A 19,210-nucleotide genomic window follows, 5' to 3' on the forward strand; every position below is an offset into this window, starting at 1 on the left:
CTCCGTCTTCTCACTGGCATTTTACAATCAGCTCAGAGTCTAGAATTGTCCTTGACGGAACTTTGGTTTGGTTTGGTTTCGTTTTTGGAATTGCATTAAATCCGTACCAAATTTTAGATGTATTTGCTTCACGTCTTCTCTGTGGAATCATCTGTGAACTGATGCGCCTTTCCCGTTAGTCAACTCTTCATTCCTCCCAACGACGTTTTGAAGTTTTAAGAAGACCATGTTAAGTTTATAATTATGTGGGGTTTTTTTTACATGTTGCAATTAGTATGTATCTTTAAATGTTTCTAAATGTTGATTTCTGTTGTCATCTACAGATACACACTGGTATCACATCCATTTGGGTGACGCACTGTGTGGGCCAGTCATCACGCATAGAAATGGTTGCATTTCTTTCTACGTCGTTTCTGTGTGTTTCTTACCATTTCTCCCCATTAGCTGGCATTTCTGCTCCACTAGGAAATGAATGGTGTGAAAGGGCATCCTCTCCTGGTTCCCAGCCTTAGGAGAAAATTCTCATTAAATATGATTGCTTGAAGGCTTACTGTAATGAGCTTTTTCAAGCTGAGGAGTTCCTCCATGTTCCTGGTCTCCTGATCTATTTGTTACATGCAAATAGATAATTGGGTTTCATTTTATAAATCTTATTTTATGTGTATGATATTTTGCTTGCATGTAAATCTGTGTATCATGTGTGTGCTTGGTACCAACAGAGGAGAGCATTGGATCTCCTAGGACTGGATCTACAGATATTTGTGAGCCACAATGTGGGTGCTAGGAATCAAATCCAGGTCTTCAGGAAGAGAAGCCCCAGTGTTGGATTTCTTGAGGGCTCTTTCTGTATTAATTCATGTGATCACACTTGGGCTTTGTTCTTTAGAATATTGTTATATTTGGTTATGTTGATATATTTGGTTATGTTTGATATATTTTTTTCATTCCTGAACTACATTCCTGACTCCACTGGATTATGCTTGCTGCTTGTTCTCTCTCTCTCTCTCTCTCTCTCTCTCTCTCTCTCTCTCTCATTTTGTCAGGTTTATATTGGGTAACTTTTTAATCATTGGTAGTATTGATCTATAGCTTTATTTTCTCTTACATGCAACTCTCGGTTGGTATTGGAGTGACAACAGCGGCATAGAATGAACTGGCAAGTGTCTCCTCTTGGAAGGAATCTCATGACACTCCTGCTGTTTCAGCATTTGGCCAGATTCACCTGTGAGACAATTAGAACCCAAAGGATGTAAGATTGCCTAATCACTTTGTGATAGTCATAGGGCCGTGTGCGTGTTCACTTTCATCATAGATGGATACCAGTCCTCACTTTGGTGCCTTCGAATGGGAGGCAAAGCAGGGCTCTCTCTCTCCATCCCTTCCCTTTTAACTGGCCACCTCTCTTCCTTCAGTAAATTCAGTATGGAATGCTACCTTCTCAGAGGGATCTGTCTCAATCATTCCTCTTTCGCCCTCAGCACCAGTTTGTTTGTTTGTTTGTTTGTTTGTTTGTTTTTCAACAGCCTTGATGAGAGGTGATTCACGCACCATGTAGTTCACTCATCTACCATTGGCCACAATGGCTTAGTAATTTTCGAAAGCTGTGGAATGAGCACCATCGTCATTCCTAACATTCCATCACCCTTGAGAGGAATCCCATCCCCACAAACACCCCTCCCTCCCTTGCCCCTCCCCAGCTCTGCTCTCTGCCTCTTCTTGACGTTTCGTGTAAATACCTAACTATAAATGCACGCTATCTATCTACGACTGACATTGCCCACTTAGTGTGATGCTTTCAAGACCGTCCTTCTAATAACTGGTACCAGGTCTCTCTCCACTGTTGAAAGGTTCTCCATCGTACAGATATAGCACATTTTATCCGTTGAGTGATGGATGAGTTGTTTCTGCTTTGGATAGTGCTTTGGTGAGCGTTTGTGTGTGGTTCTTTGCATAGATGAATGTTTCTGTTTCTCTTGGTTGTTTAACCTATGAATGGTCTCATTGAATCTTGTGACGATAAGCTGTTTAACATTTTGAAGTCTGTTTTCCAACATAACGCCATTTTCTAGTCCCACTAGCACTTGTATGTGGTTCAGTCCAATTTGTCTACATCTGGTAATGTTTGGTGTCAGTCTCATTTTATTCTTGATATTGGCACGGGCTATGAAGCTATCTCCAGAGCATTCTTGGTGGTCCTCCCCCTCCTCCTCCTCCTCCTCCTTTTCCTCCCCCTCCTCTTCCTTACTCTTTAAAGCAAAAACTTGCCTTCCAAGCAGATATTATCTCTTTCAGTTTTTCCTCAAGTCAGTGTCTCACTGTGTATATATAACTTGAGCTGGTTTTAAATAAAATCCTCTTGCCTACCTGACAAGTGTGGGGATTGGGGACATGCATAGTATGCCTGGCTGAGGGCAGGGATTTTCACGTTCTCTGGTGAAGATCTTGAAGCAAGTAGAATCATTATTGGCTTTTGTTAGACATTTAGTAACTGTTTGTGGAGTGAATAATGAAAGGTCAGACCCCATCCCAGACCCAAATGCAAGTAGACATTTTGGGTTTGGGGGACAGGAATTATACTCATCTTCAAGCCCTCTTTAGGTCATATCTCAGTGTTGCACAAGAAAGACTTAAAAGGCCATAGGAAATGAAGTGAATATTTTGCCAGCTTAATGGGTTGGGTGGGGAAGCTGTCTTTGCATCAATGTATGACATATTTAAGCATATACATGGTGCAATCATTGAAGAGACTGATTGGAAAGCAGGAGAGGCAAGGTGGGGGCGTATCTCAGTTCAATCATTGTGTTCCTGTATACATTAAAATTGACTTAATCAGACCACCTGAGTGTGGGAAAGACTGTGGGTCAAAGAGATACCATGTGATTGCATCACACATACTTTCTTAAAAACTTTTCTATGATTTTCCTGAAGTAGGTGATTGTGCTGAAATAGATTCTTTTTATAGCTAATAGATCTGAAGCACGAGATACTTAATCTTGGTTGTTATCTTAATGGGATGTAGATTCACGGAACCAAGCCTCTGGTCACAGCTCTTGAGGGGCTCTCTACACTGGATTACCTGAGGTGGGAAGCCCTACCCTGGTGCACCTAGTGCATTCTGGGCTGGGGCTCTGGGCTGGGTACCCAGAAGAAAACAAGCTGAGCACAGCACTCATTGCTCTTTGCTTCCTGACTGAGGATTCGACATGAACAACTACCTCATGATTCCACCTTGCCTGCTGGGATAGGCCCTGTCCTCGTACTCAACGATTCCTTCTTTACCTTGCCTTTATCAGTCAGGATATTTTGTCACAATCATACGAAAAGTAATGGATATACTGTATTCGGGGGAAGTAAGGATCTATTACTCTGTTGTTTTTTTCCTTGATTCAACTTTTCTATGCACAGGTAGATGAGAAGAATCAGTAGAAACCCACTTTCCATTTAAGGGCTGTGCATTATCTGTGGTCAACCTCGTCTAGTGGGAAAGCCCACGCACGAGGAAGGTTGCTGTGTCTTCGTCATCAGTGAAACCAGTGGCTTCGTGAATGCAGGAACCATCCATCCCAGGTTTAAAAATAGCCAGCTGCACAATGGGCTAGCTATGCCATTGGAGTTTACCTCCCACAGATCAGCGTAAACTATGACCTCTGTTTCTAAAAGGAGCGAGGGAGCCTCCCTTGCTTCCTGTGCGTTCCGGAGAGTGGGATGTCATTTGTTTAATCCAAACTTAGGTTTGTCTGTACTCTGGTGGCTGCAGAAAGCAGACTAATATTGCCACAACTCAGCCTGTTCCGGGTGGGGGTGGGGCATTGCTGTTTGCCAGAGCAGGAGAATTCAGAGAAGCAAAACTTCTCTGCTGAGCATTCTAGGAAGACAGGCACCAAGAAGCAACTGCTTGCTACTAGAGATTTTTCTAAATTCTGGTTATAACTGACATGTTAGGAAATATCCAATGGTCTGAAATGTATCATAGTTAACTGCCTGGTTTTTCTTACACTGCACTGGTTTCTGATGGGGTAGGAGGAAGGAGGCTAATGACCCTATCAACCTCTTCATTAAAAGGAGGCTTCTGTTGGAGTTTCGGCTACTCTCTGAGTGTCCGGCTGTCTGTATCGCTTTCTTCAGTAGAGAACTTCCCAGTTTTATTGTGCTCTGCACTGGTGTCTCTTTGGCACTTGGAGAAGTAGCACGGAGCTCCTCCCAGCCAGGTCTGGGTCAGGGAAGCCCATTCATTATTTTATTTCCTCTGTGTATTACTCCCCATTGTGGTTTTGTTTGGTTTCGTTTCCTTTCGTCCTGTGATACGGATCTGGTCCTTATCACCAGAACTAAGTCCCGGAGAGTGACTGGGTTTGGGCTTACATACTTGCCTGATTTGTTTCGCATGTGGAATTGTTGTCACCTCGATTCTCGTTTCTTTTGTGGTAAGAGAAAGACCGTTACTCCTCTGGGCTTCAAACACTTCCTATCCCCAAGTTTCTTCAACCGCTTCCCAAGTCTTAAGTTTTGAAACTGATTCTCATATGGGATGTTGTTGTTGTTGTTGTTGTTGTTGTTGTTGTTGTTGTTCCACAATATAAGGGCTTAGTAGTACCCACTATGGGGAGGAGGCTATATAAGAAAAAAAGGGGAGTACAAAATATGATTGGAACAAAGACCAGGGACAAAAAAATCATGCGACCATTTACTCTGCATCAGTGTGTGTGTGTGTGTGTGTGTGTGTGTGTCTGTGTTTTAATCACTTAAGAAGTTTCATGTCAGTTCTGGAGCCCAAAAATGTTTTAAAGTTTAATTCTTAAAATGATACCAGAAGTGCCCCCTATCCTATCGGCCTTTTGTGTACAGGTCTGTAGGGTTAAGAGCATCTACAGGGCTGAGAGCAGTGGATTTTAGGACATTTGTCATGGAATTGAAACATGCACCCACTAAACAGCTCCCCGGCTGTTTAGATGAATCAGGTTAAAGCCAGAGTGATACCAACAGAAATAAACACCTTCTAAATCAGACGCTGATGGACGGCCAACACCTAGAACATGGTGCCTTCAGCCAAGTTTTCCAATTCGGCTCAGTCCTCAGAACTTGAAACTAAGCACTAAAATGTCCATGAGACATTTTGCTACAAGTGTACTTTTATGTTCTGTTTTTGATGTGTAAACTTTATTTCCGTTACTCGTTTGAGACTCTTTTGAGGAATCGCCTCAGTGTAGCTATGAATAATGATAGCTAATCCTCGTTTTCAATGCATCCAATTCCATGTTATCTCTTTTCTTGTTTGTTGTACCCACATGCCGTATCGGGAATGTGGAGGTCAGAGGACCACTTTTCGAAGTTGGTTCTCTTCTGCTGCTGTCCCAGTGGGTCCCAGCGCTGGAACTCGGGTTGTCCGACTTACTGACAAGGCCACCTGCCTTTACCCACAGAGCTCTCTCATCGGCCCAGCCAGGCTGTCTTCAATGCCTGTAGTCTTCCTTATTGTCCCATGAGATGTTTTATAATCATAATTCTACTTTTATCAGTGAACGAGTAATGAGGCACAGAAAATTTAAGGAAGTTGATCTCAGTTTCAGGGCTCGTTATTAAAAAAGCGTGTGTATTGGAACACTGTCTTCTCATTTGAGTCTTCCTTCCTCATTCCTGTGCTGTACAATACCTTTGGGATCGTATTCATATCAAGCTGCAGGTGTCAGTGGGGTATAATAAAAGAAATAGACAGCTGTATCCTGGGGGAGAGGGAGGTGAGTAAAAATGTAATATTTAGGTGATCTGTGCTGTGTGCCAGTCATTTTATGTTTCAGCCGTCCTAGTATCTGTTCAGAAGGTTCTAATTACTCATTCCACGTACAGGGAGGGACAAAGCCTCCAGAGAACTGGCAAGCTTGCCTCACCTGATAATAAATTGTAAGGTATGGATGTAGAGACAGGCTTGTTTCTAGGAGCTTAGACTCTGTCTTGCTCTGTTTTGGCATGCAGAAATCTATTAAACATAAAAACTGTAAAAGGTTACAGTTAATATCTATTCTAGAATTCTATGTAAATATTCTGTAGAAGTCTACACTATACATAACAGATTTCTACATAAAGAATGCTTCTTCACAGAACATTCTAGTCCTCTTAAGAATTGTGTACACACACACACACACACACACACACACACACACACACGGGCATACTATGTAGCAGTCTGTGCTGTTGTACATATGTGCATATATACACATGGCCTCACCCTACACCGTGTAATAAGAGAAATACATTTCTGTACAGCATTCCAGCCTCTCCATCCTCAAGAGGAATAAAAGGATCCCAATGCCCCTTTAGCCATAGGAGAATTTGAAGCAATGGGAAGGAAAGTTGTTGAGCAAAGCCATGATGTCAGTTATGTCAGTGTTACAGGATGACTTTGCTGTCGAGACTTAATTATTATGTTATTATGGTATTATCCACAGTGAAGGTTTACTTGTATATTTACTTTCAATAACAAAACCTTTATTTACAGGGACCATTTGCCGTGTGCCCTCAGGGGCAGACAGGACAGGGTGTAGTTCATTTCCCGACTAAGGTCTGGGCAGCTCTCATCGAAGGAATCCTGTCCTCTGCAAAGCTTCTCACTGCTTTGTGTAGAACGAAGTGTATGATACACTCAGGGAAACAAACATTTTCCTCATCTTGGAGCCTGGTCTGGTCAGATATGTATAGGAAAGGGGTAAACATGGATTAAATAGTCCCTACCCTAGTCTTCTAACGTAGACTGGTTACTCTCTGGACTATTTAAGTTGTATCTTGGTATATCTTGCCCCTAGCTAAACTAACAGACTCAAGAACATACACAGCTTCCTGTGTTAAAAAAAAAAAAACAGCCTAAGATATTAAAATCTCACACTTCCCAGCATAGATTAGATACTTACTGAATGTGTCTCAATCTGGACAGCCTACTGTTACTGAAATGCCTTTCATATCTAATCTTTTTTTTGCTGTGGACAGCCTTGTCCCAAAGAAAATAAGACAGCATGTGCCGATGACAGCTCATTGCTCCCTGAAACTGCCTGAGTCCTGATCCTGGCAGCAGCAGCAGGAGTTCTGGGCTATTCTTTCCACTAGTGGGTGGCACTGTCAACCGGGTTGAGAAGGCATGTAGTAGCCCAGAAGAGCTGAGATTCCCTTTCCAGCCATTTCTCTAGACAGCGTTTCCATCTAGAGCGGTTCTCAGCCTTCCGAATGCCTCCACCCTTCAGCACAGTCCGTCGTGTTGTGGTGAACCCCAAACACAGAATTATTTTGGTTGCTCTTTCATAACCGTAATTTTGCTACTGTTGTGAATCGTAATGCAGATATCTGATACGGAAAGATATCTGATAGGAGACCCCGTAAAAGGGTCATTTAACCCCCCCAGAAGGGGTCGAGACCCGTAGGTTGAGAATCGCTACTCTGGCCATTACTTCCTCAATGAAGGTCAACGCACAGTTATTCTAGGGGTAGCAGCCTCTTTGTGTCAAACCCCAGTTCCCTCTCCTTTGTTGTGAAGGAGCAAAAAGCGGAACACGGGCAAGCTTTCCATTAAACTGAATGAATCCCAAAGCACCCATTCTGGCTTCCACATTTCCCTAGGGCTTAGAGTCAGGGTAGGAAGGGGAAGGACAGCAGCAAGTGCTTCACGTAACACATGACCCTTGGCCACTAATCACCTTCCTGAGATTGCTAATACTTCCGGCCCACTCAGAACAGAGGACTTACTCATTGTTTGAGTCCTGGGCTTCTGTGTCTTGAGAACAAAAAAACGTGGGTGTTGAATTGATCTACCATAGTAGCTTCCAGACTTGTCTCCTTTAGGAACAGCGGTGAATTTTGGCTTCTAGGGGTGTGAGCATTGTAATATTGTTAGAAGTATTTTCTTTTCTTCTTGCCCTTAGAACTATAGCTAGACTTTTAATAGTAAAATTTCTAATATTTAGGATTGAAAGATCAAATCTTAAATCTAATTCTGTTATTTAAATCATCATTCCATAGATAGGGCATAAGCCATTTTTCGGGTTCTTTCCAGAAATAATCCTAATCTGGTACTCGCAAACGATTCTCTGAGTTGGTAACTTGTGCCTTGAAGGAAATCCTTTACCGTGTGCTTCTTCTCACTTTGAAACTCCTTTTCAGTACTGAGATTTAACTCATCCTTTGAGTTCAGGCGTGCACTTGGGGACCTCACTTGCAGCTCTAGAACCCTCAAAGAAGTGTCAGGGTCCGGGGAAGCAAGGACTCACTAGCCAGCCTAGCCTGATCGTGAACTCAGGGACAATGAGAGGCTGTCTCAAAGACATTAGGTGGTATTACTGAGGATAATACCTGAGGTTACCTTCTGGTCTCCACGAACATATGCATGAACATACACATGAACATGCACACACACACACACACTTTCAAAAGAAAATTAATTGTATTTACTTGTAGTTATAATTGCTTGCGTTATTATTAGAACGGGGCTCCGTTGGAAAAGGTAAGGGTCAGAAAGAGAGTAAACATTTTAAATAAAAGTTTAATACATTTATTTACTTAGGGAGGGAAGGGGCATTCGTGCCATGACATGCATGTGGAGGTCAGAGGTCAACTACTCAGTTCCCTCCCTCCACCATATGGGTCTATGAGCTCAGGCAACCAAATAGGGAGCACAAGGACCTTTACTGACTGGGTCATCTCTCCAGCCCAAGAAAGCACTTTTTTTTCTCTTAGCATTTCGTGACTTGAATTGTGGAACTGTAGTAATGCCTAAAAATTATCCACTCAAGGCTAACATTTAAGAGCTAGTCCGTCTGATTTCCTGAAGGAGAAGAGAAAGAGAAGTCAGTGCCCCATGTTGGGGAAGCCGAGTTTGGTGTAACATCACTGCAGAGAGATGAACTTTTCGTTGGGTGCCCCTGGGTTCAACCAGACTCTAGCAGTGTGACTGAAACACATGCTTACCCTCTCCAATCTCAAACCCCTTGTTTGTGTAAAAGGACTAAAAGCAGGTACTCAACCTGTCCTCAGATACCAAGGCGGGGTTAAAAGTGTTCTCAAAGCGACAAATGAAGTAGATGATTGCAATTAGGTTTCTTCGGGGGAAGTTGGGACACCAATTTCCCAAGAGAAGGAAGAGACATAGATCTCTCCATCTTCCTCTTTCTGAAGGCCTTTCTGAGTTGCAAACTTAGTTCTTCTTTCTTAAGTCTACTCTTCATACAGAGAGATCCTTTGGTCTCTGCTAGAATGAAATTCAATGAGATTCAAACCAAAAATCTCTTGGTGGGGCCAAGCCCTTTACTGTGTATAGATCACAATGGCTCAGGAAACAGGGAATCCATTGATTCGTGTGACTCAAAAGCCCTGGGGGAGCACCACTGCGGGATCCAAACAATTAAAAGCTGCTATTGGGAATCTCTTTCTCCCAATTTGAGTCTGTGCTCCTCTGGTTTTGTTTGTACTGTTTTGTTTTTAAACTTGAGCTCTTTACTTGCGGAGGCAAAGCTCTCACCATCAACTCTAGCATCGTAGAAAGTTAGTTGTTCCAGCTCCAGAAGAAAGACAAAGCTTGAATTCCGTATTGTTCCAACATTTTCTTGGACTTAGATCTTAGTGGTACAATTTGAGCATGTTTCCCTCTCTGAACCAATCACCAGAGGTGCCCTAGAGCCTTGAACCCAAGGACATACATATGCATATATGTGTATGTGTGTATGTATATATATGTACGTATATATATGTACATATATGTGTGTATATATGTGTGTATAAATGTATATATGTATGTTTATATGTGTGTATGTGTGTGTATATTTGTGTATATATGTATATATGTGTGCATACACACATATGTGTATATATATACATACACACATATATACATACATACATATGCATGCTAGACATTCCTTGTATCTCTCACCATCCCTTTTCTCCCTGGTCCAAATAAAAGACATTTAGATTTCTCAGTGTGCAGTAAGATATTTGGGGTATTATAAGGACAAAATGTCAGGGTGTCCACTAGAGTTGTGTAACACGAATAGCGCACGTGCGCACACACACACACACACACACACACACACACACATGAGTTTAGCAACAAACAAGGTACACATGGCTCATTCTAGAACATGAATATCAGTGCTCGGTTTCTTGAAAACTCTGTAGACTGTAGGTGTTAGCCTATGCTCTTTACCTGGCATATGTCATCGCCTCCGAACCAACCCAAAGGTAGCAGATATCACCTCATTCTGTAGGTGAAAAGAATTTAAAGGTTTCTTGAAAGTGTCTGAGGTGGAGAGTGGGCCCTGCACGTGGTGCTGTTTGAAAACGGCATAAAACTCTAGGGATGTTTTTACCACAGAGCGATTAGAGAAGCCATCTCTTTGTAGAAAGAAACCGTAACTACAGAAATGGAGCTGAAGAGAAGAAGAAGAAGATGCTTAGAAAATGATAAGTAAAGCTTGAGCTTAGCATTGGTGTGGAGAGACAGAGGGGAGGAAGAGAGGGAGGGGCAAAGGGAGAGAAAGAAAGGAGAATGCATGTGGTTAGCGTGGCCAGTGGTAGAGCATCGCTGCCGTTCCAAGGAGCTCAGCCCCTTCTGAGGTCTGAGGAATTTTGAGTACAGGAGTGGCATAATTGGACAAACAAGAAGAGGGCCAGACTCCTGTGAGTTTTTAGGAGGCAGTGTTGGCTTTGTTACTCCACTTTACATTCTTCAGATGTTTTGGAAGATTTTCGCAACTCTGCTGCGTGTTGGCCAGCACGGGTGGTTATTTCTTTAACGGGGTTACCTTCATCTCTGTGAAGGGGTCTTTCAGAAAGGAGGCCACGTTCCACCATCCTATTTTCCCTCAGCGTTTCTGAGGAGGAGCCAAGCCGAGCAAGCTCTTACAGAACACTTCCAGTGCAGGACAAGCGGTTTTCTGTGTTCCTGTTGCCATTTTCCAGCAAGCCCATTCATGACTCAGAACCAAGAAGATAACAGGGCACACTTATTTGGGACTCCTGTTTACTCTCCTATTTCGTTCGGTCATTAAACCGTGTTGGGATTGAGAATTAGGACTCTCTTCCCTCGCCAAGCAAAAACACAAGTGACCGGCTGACTACACGGTTTACTCTCCCAGATACTTCCAGAGTAACAGGAACTCCTGGCCAAGTATCTACCAAGAGGAGCTGGTGGTATATGCCCTGGCTGCTCTTGAATGCAGGCCCCGTGGCTGTCACTCCGTGCCCAGAAGGACATCATAAATCACTTATAATTTACGAGGAGCCTGGCCAGTCCTGTGCTACACCCTGCTAGCTGCTGCTGTCTGTCCACACACTGTGGGCTCCTTTCTTTGCTGCACACAGAGTCTTTTTCACACGATCCATAGGACTCAAGTGGAAACTTTTTCCCTTAGCCTAGCCCTGCCAAAGTTTAAAGATGAGAGAAGACCTTGTTCCTTGAGGCTGTACCATGAACTTCATTTGCTTTCTCCTGGACTGGGAAATAAGATGGGCCAGAAAACACGAACCAGGACAAGGCTGTTTCTTTTTAATTTACATTTTTCAACAAATTATATGTGTATTTTGAGTGACAGTAACCAGTATGTCATCATTGGGGGGCGTAGCATTGGGTACAAGTCTGGCTTTGAAGAGATGACTGAGGAAAGGGATGAGAAGGGGGACAAGCTATTCACCAGGACTTCCTTAAAGGGACTTTTGGTAAGCCAACCTTTGATCAGAACTCGAAGGCCATTATGGAGTGTGTCACACTGGAGTATGGTGTCTTGGTGAAGACAGTCTCTGAGGAGAAGCATCAGGTGTGGAAGTCTGTATCAGAGAGCCAGGAAGGAGTCGCTGGGTGAGAGAAAGAGCATCCACAGGGGCACTGCTGGGATCCATGCTAGGGAACCAAGATCTTCTCTAAAGGGAGATGGGCAGCCATTGGCTGTGTTGAGGGATTGGTTCTTTTAAAATACTTGAAAATAAGAGCCTATGTGCGACATCAGAGAAACCATCGAAGTAAGCTTCCTTCACTTTCTCGAGAGAATTGGAGTGTGTGGTGTTATAATCAGGATTGAGATACCGAAATATTTATTCACCCAGTGCAAGAAGTGATGGGGAAAATTGTGTACGTGTTTGATCCTGGTGTATAAATAACTCACGCTTTTGCAATCAGAATGAAAAAAAGCATGCATGGCCCATTTGTTTACTTAATTGGTGAAACATGGACAGACCCGGGAATTGTATTCAGTGACCTGTGCCCCTTGTCCCCTGGCAATGTTGTAGTATTGCTGTGGAACACTACAACTCCTACGCACACATTATACTATAATTTCTTATATAGATTAGTGTGGCCTTCAATTACAAAGACAACTGGGAACCAGGCCCCAGGTAGCTTTAGCATTCTCACCTGCTTCTGGTGAGAACTGTGCAGCAGGCTCCTGCTGGTTTCTCTTCACACAGGGCTTCCTATAACGGAGCAGCAACAAGTAGAGCTTGAGTTTGATTGACAGGCAGAAGTCAGAGCAAGTGAGATCTGGGGACTACCTGGGAAATTTCTCCCTAGAAGTAAGGCTCACGGATAGCTGAAGTAGGCCTCAAAGTTGTGTAAGGATTTTTGCCTCTGAAGGTAGAGAAACAGGTGAGCAAGCTTCAAGAACATTCCCATGATGCTTCTGCCCTGTGCAGGGTGAACCAAAATGACCCCTCAAGTGTGTTCCGATTCAAAACCCCTCAGAGCCAATGAAGAACGTCCAGTGAATCTGCTCCACAAACACACAGACACTGTATAAACACAAGACAAATATTTTAAAAGGTGAAGAATAAGATTCTTGTGCTTCAGGGAGAACAGGGGTTGGAATTTTATGCCCAACAGCATACCTTCCATACCCAGCAGCCTGCAGTTTGTCCACATTGGCCCTCACACAGTTATCTACATTATGTGTTTAAAATGCTCTCAGCCAAAGTCCAAGCAAACAGCTAGTGGTATTTTCCTATCAGCGCCTGTTTATGAGGTAAAGAAATAAAGAACAGAATTGTTGATTTTGACCGCTGGTAGGAGCCGGCACGGAGCTTCACGGAATTCACATGAAGAAATGGGAAGAATTTTTCATATACAGGGAAGATAGAGGAATATTTGTTTAAGCCAAGGTTTATGTTAGAATTAAACCAACAAAATCTCAAAGCTCAGACTCAAGAGTGGACTGGGATCTACAGTAGACCAGCTTAAATGTGAACAAGCTATGTTCTAGTCTCTAGATGAAGAAAGAAAAATTTTAGTGAAGAATAAAAGTTTTTGGGTTGGGGATTTAGCTCAGTGGTAGAGCGCTTGCCTAGCAAGCGCAAGGCCCTGGGTTCGGTCCCCAGCTCCAAAAAAAAAAAAAAAAGAAAAGAAAAGAAAAGTTTTTAAAGGTGTACGAAGGAGAGACTTTAGAATGGCCTTCATTGAAGACACAGGATTCTACAGTACTTGAGCTGGTTGAGTTAGTGACCACCAAGTCTTGAACCCCCCCTCCCATTTTGTAGGTCATAGATTAGAAGCACAAAAACTTGATGCGGGCTGCCCAATATCAAGTGCCTTGTTGTCAGTGTCCTGGGACTAACACCCAGGGCTCCTGAAAATCATGTGCTATTTGTAACATTATAGACATTGAAAAGTCTTCCCTTTTTACTTCAGTAGAGGCTTGCTTCTGTGAACACTAAGAGAAGACTTTCATGCACTTAACCATTGTCTACTGTTCATGCCCTCCACCTACTGGACCCGCAAATGGGAAGTGAAGCTGGTGGTGTGTTAAGATTCAGATATGCAGTCTCAGTGCCACTGAAGCCCTACATCCACTGTCTAAGCTCCACACTAAGATATCTTGGGAATAGAGATTGCTTCCAGAAGACGGAAGAATCCATGTAGAGATTGATTCCCTTCCCTTCACTTGCCTCAAAAGCTGCCTATCCCCACTTCCCTTCTTCATTCTCCTGAGGTTTGTCAAGGGCCATACCAGAACCTCTAGTTATGGAGAGCCATTGTAGTGAACTTTTGAGTTGCTAGTGTAAGAGAGAAAAAAATAAAAGCAAACACTTTAAGTTATCCCTTTCCACCAGGATTCAGATGGAATGTTTACAGGAACTATGTGGGTCGTTTCTGATTTGGGAACTTGTTTTACTTTGTGTTTGTTGTTTAGAATTTGTGGCATTAAGAAGTAATTTCAGCGGTTCCAGAGGACCCAGTTACCCCCTTACAGTTGGGAGCTTACAGCTATCTATAACCTCCAGTCCTAGGAGATCTGACACAATCCTTCTCCTCCCCCACCTCCTCCTCCTGGCATCGTGCATGCATATGGTACACAGACATATATGCAAACAAAACATCTATGCACATAAAATAAGTAATAGTAAAAATTAAATTTAAATGTTAAAAAAATGAACTAATGTGAATAAGGCGAGATGGCTCAGCGGGTAAATACACTTGCTACCACACTGGATGATCTGAGTTAAACCCCTGGGAGCCATATGGTGAGAGGAACGAACTGACTTCCAAAAGTTGTTCCCTGACTTCTGCATGAACACCATGGCACCCACAGATTGATTGGTTGATTCACTGATATAATTTTAAAGGCTTTTGAAAGGAACTTTAACTCTTCTGAAAGTCCACACAGTTGTCTGGGTTTTCGACATTTCTATCATTATTTTCCTCTTTTTGTTGTGCTTATCCATTGTACATGGCCGTGTGTTATATAAGGACATTGTCATGCAAGTATACATTGTACTTGAAGCGCATTCTGCTCATGCCCTCTACCACCCCCTTTCCCACCAGTCCCCATTCTCATTAATCCCCGTTTTCCCTTGGACGGTCTCCTACTTTCGTGTGGTGTATACACAGGTCATTTATGTACATGTGTAAAATCCAGGAGTCATATATGCAGAGAACACAGAGATCTACTCACTTCCAATGACTGTCTCCAGGAGTACACTTGCCTATCCCACTGCAAATGCCCCTGTCAGCGGGCATTTTAGAAAGCATCATTATCAAAGGAAAGATGCTAAGTGCCCTCTGTGCTCCTCCATGCCTTGTATGCAACAATATGTCTGGATTCCTTTCCGAACATGACCATCTTGGCCAGGTTCAGGGTTGAGCCTTAGATCATGATCTGCTTGTGCCCTTACTGTGGTCACTAGACACTAGGTGAGTGGTTTTTGTGGGCATCAAACAAACAAAACAAACAAACGTGTGAGTCTTCATGAGGACAGAATGAATGGGCCAAGTCGTGTGCATATTGTTCATGACTGTTGGAAGCAATGACTTGATTCTTACTTTGTGCTTGTTCTTTTTAAAAGTGTTAGAGAGGAAGATATCCACCAGACAAAGTAGAGAGGAGCTGATAAGAAGGGGCCTGCTTAAGGAATTGCCTGATCAAGGTGAGGAAATTTGTCTTACATTTCAACTAATTGGACTCTTCCTTCCTACGGGATTTAAAGTGACTACGGTGGTTGTCAGACAAAGTGGCTGGCAGTACACAACAGGAATCTTGCTTCCACCTGGAATGTCTCTATGGGGGCCCAAGAAGCCACGGTGTTATAGAAAAGGAGCCCAGAGACTTCTAGTCAGCCTTTCTACATAGCCTTTCAACTGTGTGCTCCCCAGGCTGCTGCTTTGCAGGGCAGGGATACAGGTCAAGGTGCTTCGGGGCTCCTTCCCAGCTCAACTTCAAGCTCTATTCTTCCAGCTAAAGTCAGTTGTTTGAGTGAGTTCGGTTCCCGTTTGTTCATGCCTTCCTTGTTTCTCAACACTGCCAATAAGAGAAATTGCAGCCGTGCCGCCCATCCCTTACGTTGTCTGATGCACACAAACCGATAAAGCATGAATGGACAGAGTAATCTGATTTATGCCGTCCCCCAAGGGAATCTGTTCTCCTTGCACTTCTCTGAGCCTTGTTGCCTCTCACCTCACCACTGATAACTCGGATAACTGTCTCCCAGAGGTGGTTGGGGTTTCCCCCCCTCCCTCTTTTCTTCCCTCCCTGTTATCTTTATGCTCTAAGGGACAGAAGTTAGTCAGAAAAGACAAAAAGTACTGTGTAGAAATTAAGGCTGGCCCTCACAGAAGACACCAACGCTGGTTATTTCTCCAGTTAAACAACTGCGCGTTATTTTGTTTTCTCGCACTGCTGCTAAAACTAAAGGACATTTTGCTGTGGTGCTGATGGTCTAGCTTGTTCCTCGCCCGAGTTTACTGGGGTAAGGTACTAATGCTGAGACCTTAATGGGAAGATATGATATGCCATTGTTTGGAATTTAAATAATGATGCTTCCCTCTCTATATATAGAGAGATACATCATATATGTCCCTTACAAATAATATAACGTTTGGGGGCATATATTGTATATTAGTTGAAATTTCGCATTTCCCCCCCCCAATATCAGCATAAACCCATTGTGCTGCAGCATGGAAACACATGGCTGCTTCAGGAGTGAGGAAGGCCAGGATGAAGTAATACCATTTTGACTGAGCGAGCCCTCACAATTTGAGACTCACCATTTCTGACTTGTCAAGTTTCCCCCCCTCATCTTTGTCAATGAGCTTTTTGTATTTTTTCAATATGCCATTAACTTGAAGCTATGTTTCCTGCCTCCGGGCTTTAAAAAATGAAAAATGCTCATGCTTCCCCTTTCTTGCATGAGGTAGGCATATAGGAGGTAGGCACGGAGCGCATCAGCGTGCAGGAGGTAGGCGTTCAGGAAATAGGCATGAAGTGGGCTAGCTTCCAGAGGTTGGCATGTAGACAGTAGGTATGTAGGGGGCAGGCATATGGTATCCAGTTTCATTCCCATCAGTCTTCAGAGGCAACAGAGAGCACAACCTTTGAGATGAACCCTTGGTAATCAGCCTTGTGTAGTGACCCATCCATTTGCCTAGCATCCCTTATTTGAGACTACTTTAAAGAAAGGAAAAGAGGACTTGGAGGGATTGCATGCACACCTATGTGTAGACACATACACACATGCACACAATTAAAAATAAAATTAAAATCTTAATGAGAAGGAACAAGGAAACCTGTTACTGGGATTTATAGTGGAGCTTACAGGCCAGATGCTTTCTCCCATTCAGAAGTATTGTGGGCTTTGCGGAGTTTTACTTTGTAATTTGGCACCATTCTCCTGTAGAACACTAGAATGTTCAAAAGTGCCCAAGAATGCCCCCTTGGAGACCTCCCAGGTTTCAGCCAAGAGCTAGAGAAAGTAGTTTTCTATTTATTCATAGTAGTCATCTTCCTCTTCCACAAAACCGTTATCTTGAGAATCCCTATCTGAAAGTCTGTCTCCTGCTGCTCACCTTGTGACAGACAGCTTCTCTCCATTGTTGAGGACTCTCTTAAGGCCTCTGTCTTCCTGACACTGTGCCTAACAGTTATTATCAATTATGAGCTTCGTTTGGTAGACCAGATAGACTTTTTAAGTCCCTCCAGCTGCCCTGGCTGTGATCTCATCCCACCCTAAGCTGTAACAGCTAACTGGCTATGGTTATTATACCATTCATGCTGTGTTTTCCACACAAAGCTTGACCTCAATCTGAGAATTCACCAAAATGGTCTTCTCTCCTGAGAAGGTCTCACAGGTGGTCTAGTCCACGTTCAGCCCCCCATTTATTTCTTCCCTCCATCTTTTCTTGGAGCAGTTACATAAGGGCATGTAAGTGTCTGACCTGCTTGCCTGAGACCCGCTTTTCACATCTTCTAGTGTGGTGAGTCACTTTCTGAATCTAGTCTGATGAATCACTTTCTTCTGGGCCACACATGGTCTTAGCTGTGCAACTGTTCCTCCGCTTTGCCTTTAAGTTGCATGTGAGTTTTGTGGGTGTCCCTCCTTAGTACCCACAGACCCTTCCAGCCTTTGTCACGTGTTCCTGTAACCTAGGCCTGGCTCTCCACCGTCTTCTCTTCCTGGGCTGGTATTTCAAATGCATAACTTACTATTTCAGGAACTGAAATTACTTTAATTCTGAGGGAAAAAAATCTTCAGAGAGATTTCTAGGAAAACTTTCAAGATATAGACACTACTCAGTGACTTCAGTTCTCTCATTTCGTGAACTTAATAGTTTGTATGAATGGTCTTTTTTCTTCTGCCATTACATTTATATGTACTAGTTTTATTTCATGACTCAGAGTATCTCTCCACATAGTTGACTGTTTTTCATGCATACTATTGTAATACAATTCAAATTATCTATAGTTTTTTCCTAGTGTTTTAAAAATAAGTTATTTAACCTGAATACCATTGAATTGTTATGAACATAACTTTGGTACACTGCTAACTAAAAAATCAGAAAACACAAATAAAACCTTTATGTGAGTTGCTTTAAAAAGTAGAGATTTATATATAAGACAGTGGGGGTTTTTTTTCTAATTTGTTTAGAACTGTCCTTTTTATATTATTTTATCAGTGTATTTTATGTCTCCTTTTCCTCTTTTTAAAACTAATTGCTTCAAATCCAGTAATTCTCACTTCACGTTATTGAAATTGTGAAGATTTAGTTGTAATTGCATCGCCTCGTGTCATTATTGTCTGTTTTAGTTTTCTACAGGAATCGGATATAGGTTCTTAGGAACCACATGACTGAGTGACAGTTCCATTTTCATTTTAACATGGCATAATTCCATGTATATCTTCCTCATGAAAAATGTCATGATTTTTTAAACAAGGACTGTGAATTTCATTATGATGCCAATCAGTGAAATTTTGAGAAATGATCTCTTTTATAATGATTGCAAAAAAAATTAATTTAAAACTGAATAGAAACAGTTCTGTTGATATACTTTTTTTTTTCAGTTAGCTTAAGTCAAAACTTAGGCTCCTTAATTTTTCTCTTACGGTGCTAGCAGAACCTCTCATGTGTTTCCCTGTGTGAGAATAATTACTGGAATAATTTCTCCAAGCATCACTGAGTTCTGCAAATCCCTTGAATTTTAAACATCTTCAGGACTTAAAAAAGGTCAGGGGTTAAAATTAGTCTTTATGATTTAGACTACATGAGGAATTTTACTTTAAGCTGTGAATTTTAAAAATTATTCTATAACTAGTTTTTGACGTATGTTTTCTAACTATAATTATCTTTTACTGTACCCATAATGAAGAAAATTTTAAAATGAAATTAGCTTTAAAAAAAACTTTTCCCTGAACAAAGGGAATATTACATTGCTGTGTAGAGTGTGAACACTGGCTAACATGCTCACAGTCACATTGCTGT

At 42.4% G+C, this 19,210-nt stretch overlaps 1 protein-coding gene across 1 annotated transcript in view; it reads left to right on the top strand.

Moving 5' to 3' along the window:
* Phactr2 (phosphatase and actin regulator 2) overlaps positions 1-19,210 on the top strand; it is a 258,957-nt gene that overhangs the window by 193,186 nt on the left and 46,561 nt on the right. The window contains exon 3 of the mRNA XM_032894972.1: positions 15,304-15,384. Within this exon, the coding sequence (XP_032750863.1) occupies positions 15,304-15,384 (81 nt within the window). The remainder of the gene's footprint in view (positions 1-15,303; positions 15,385-19,210) is intronic.

Source organism: Rattus rattus, chromosome 2, assembly GCF_011064425.1.
Source record: "Rattus rattus isolate New Zealand chromosome 2, Rrattus_CSIRO_v1, whole genome shotgun sequence".
Classification (NCBI taxonomy): Eukaryota; Metazoa; Chordata; class Mammalia; order Rodentia; family Muridae; genus Rattus; species Rattus rattus.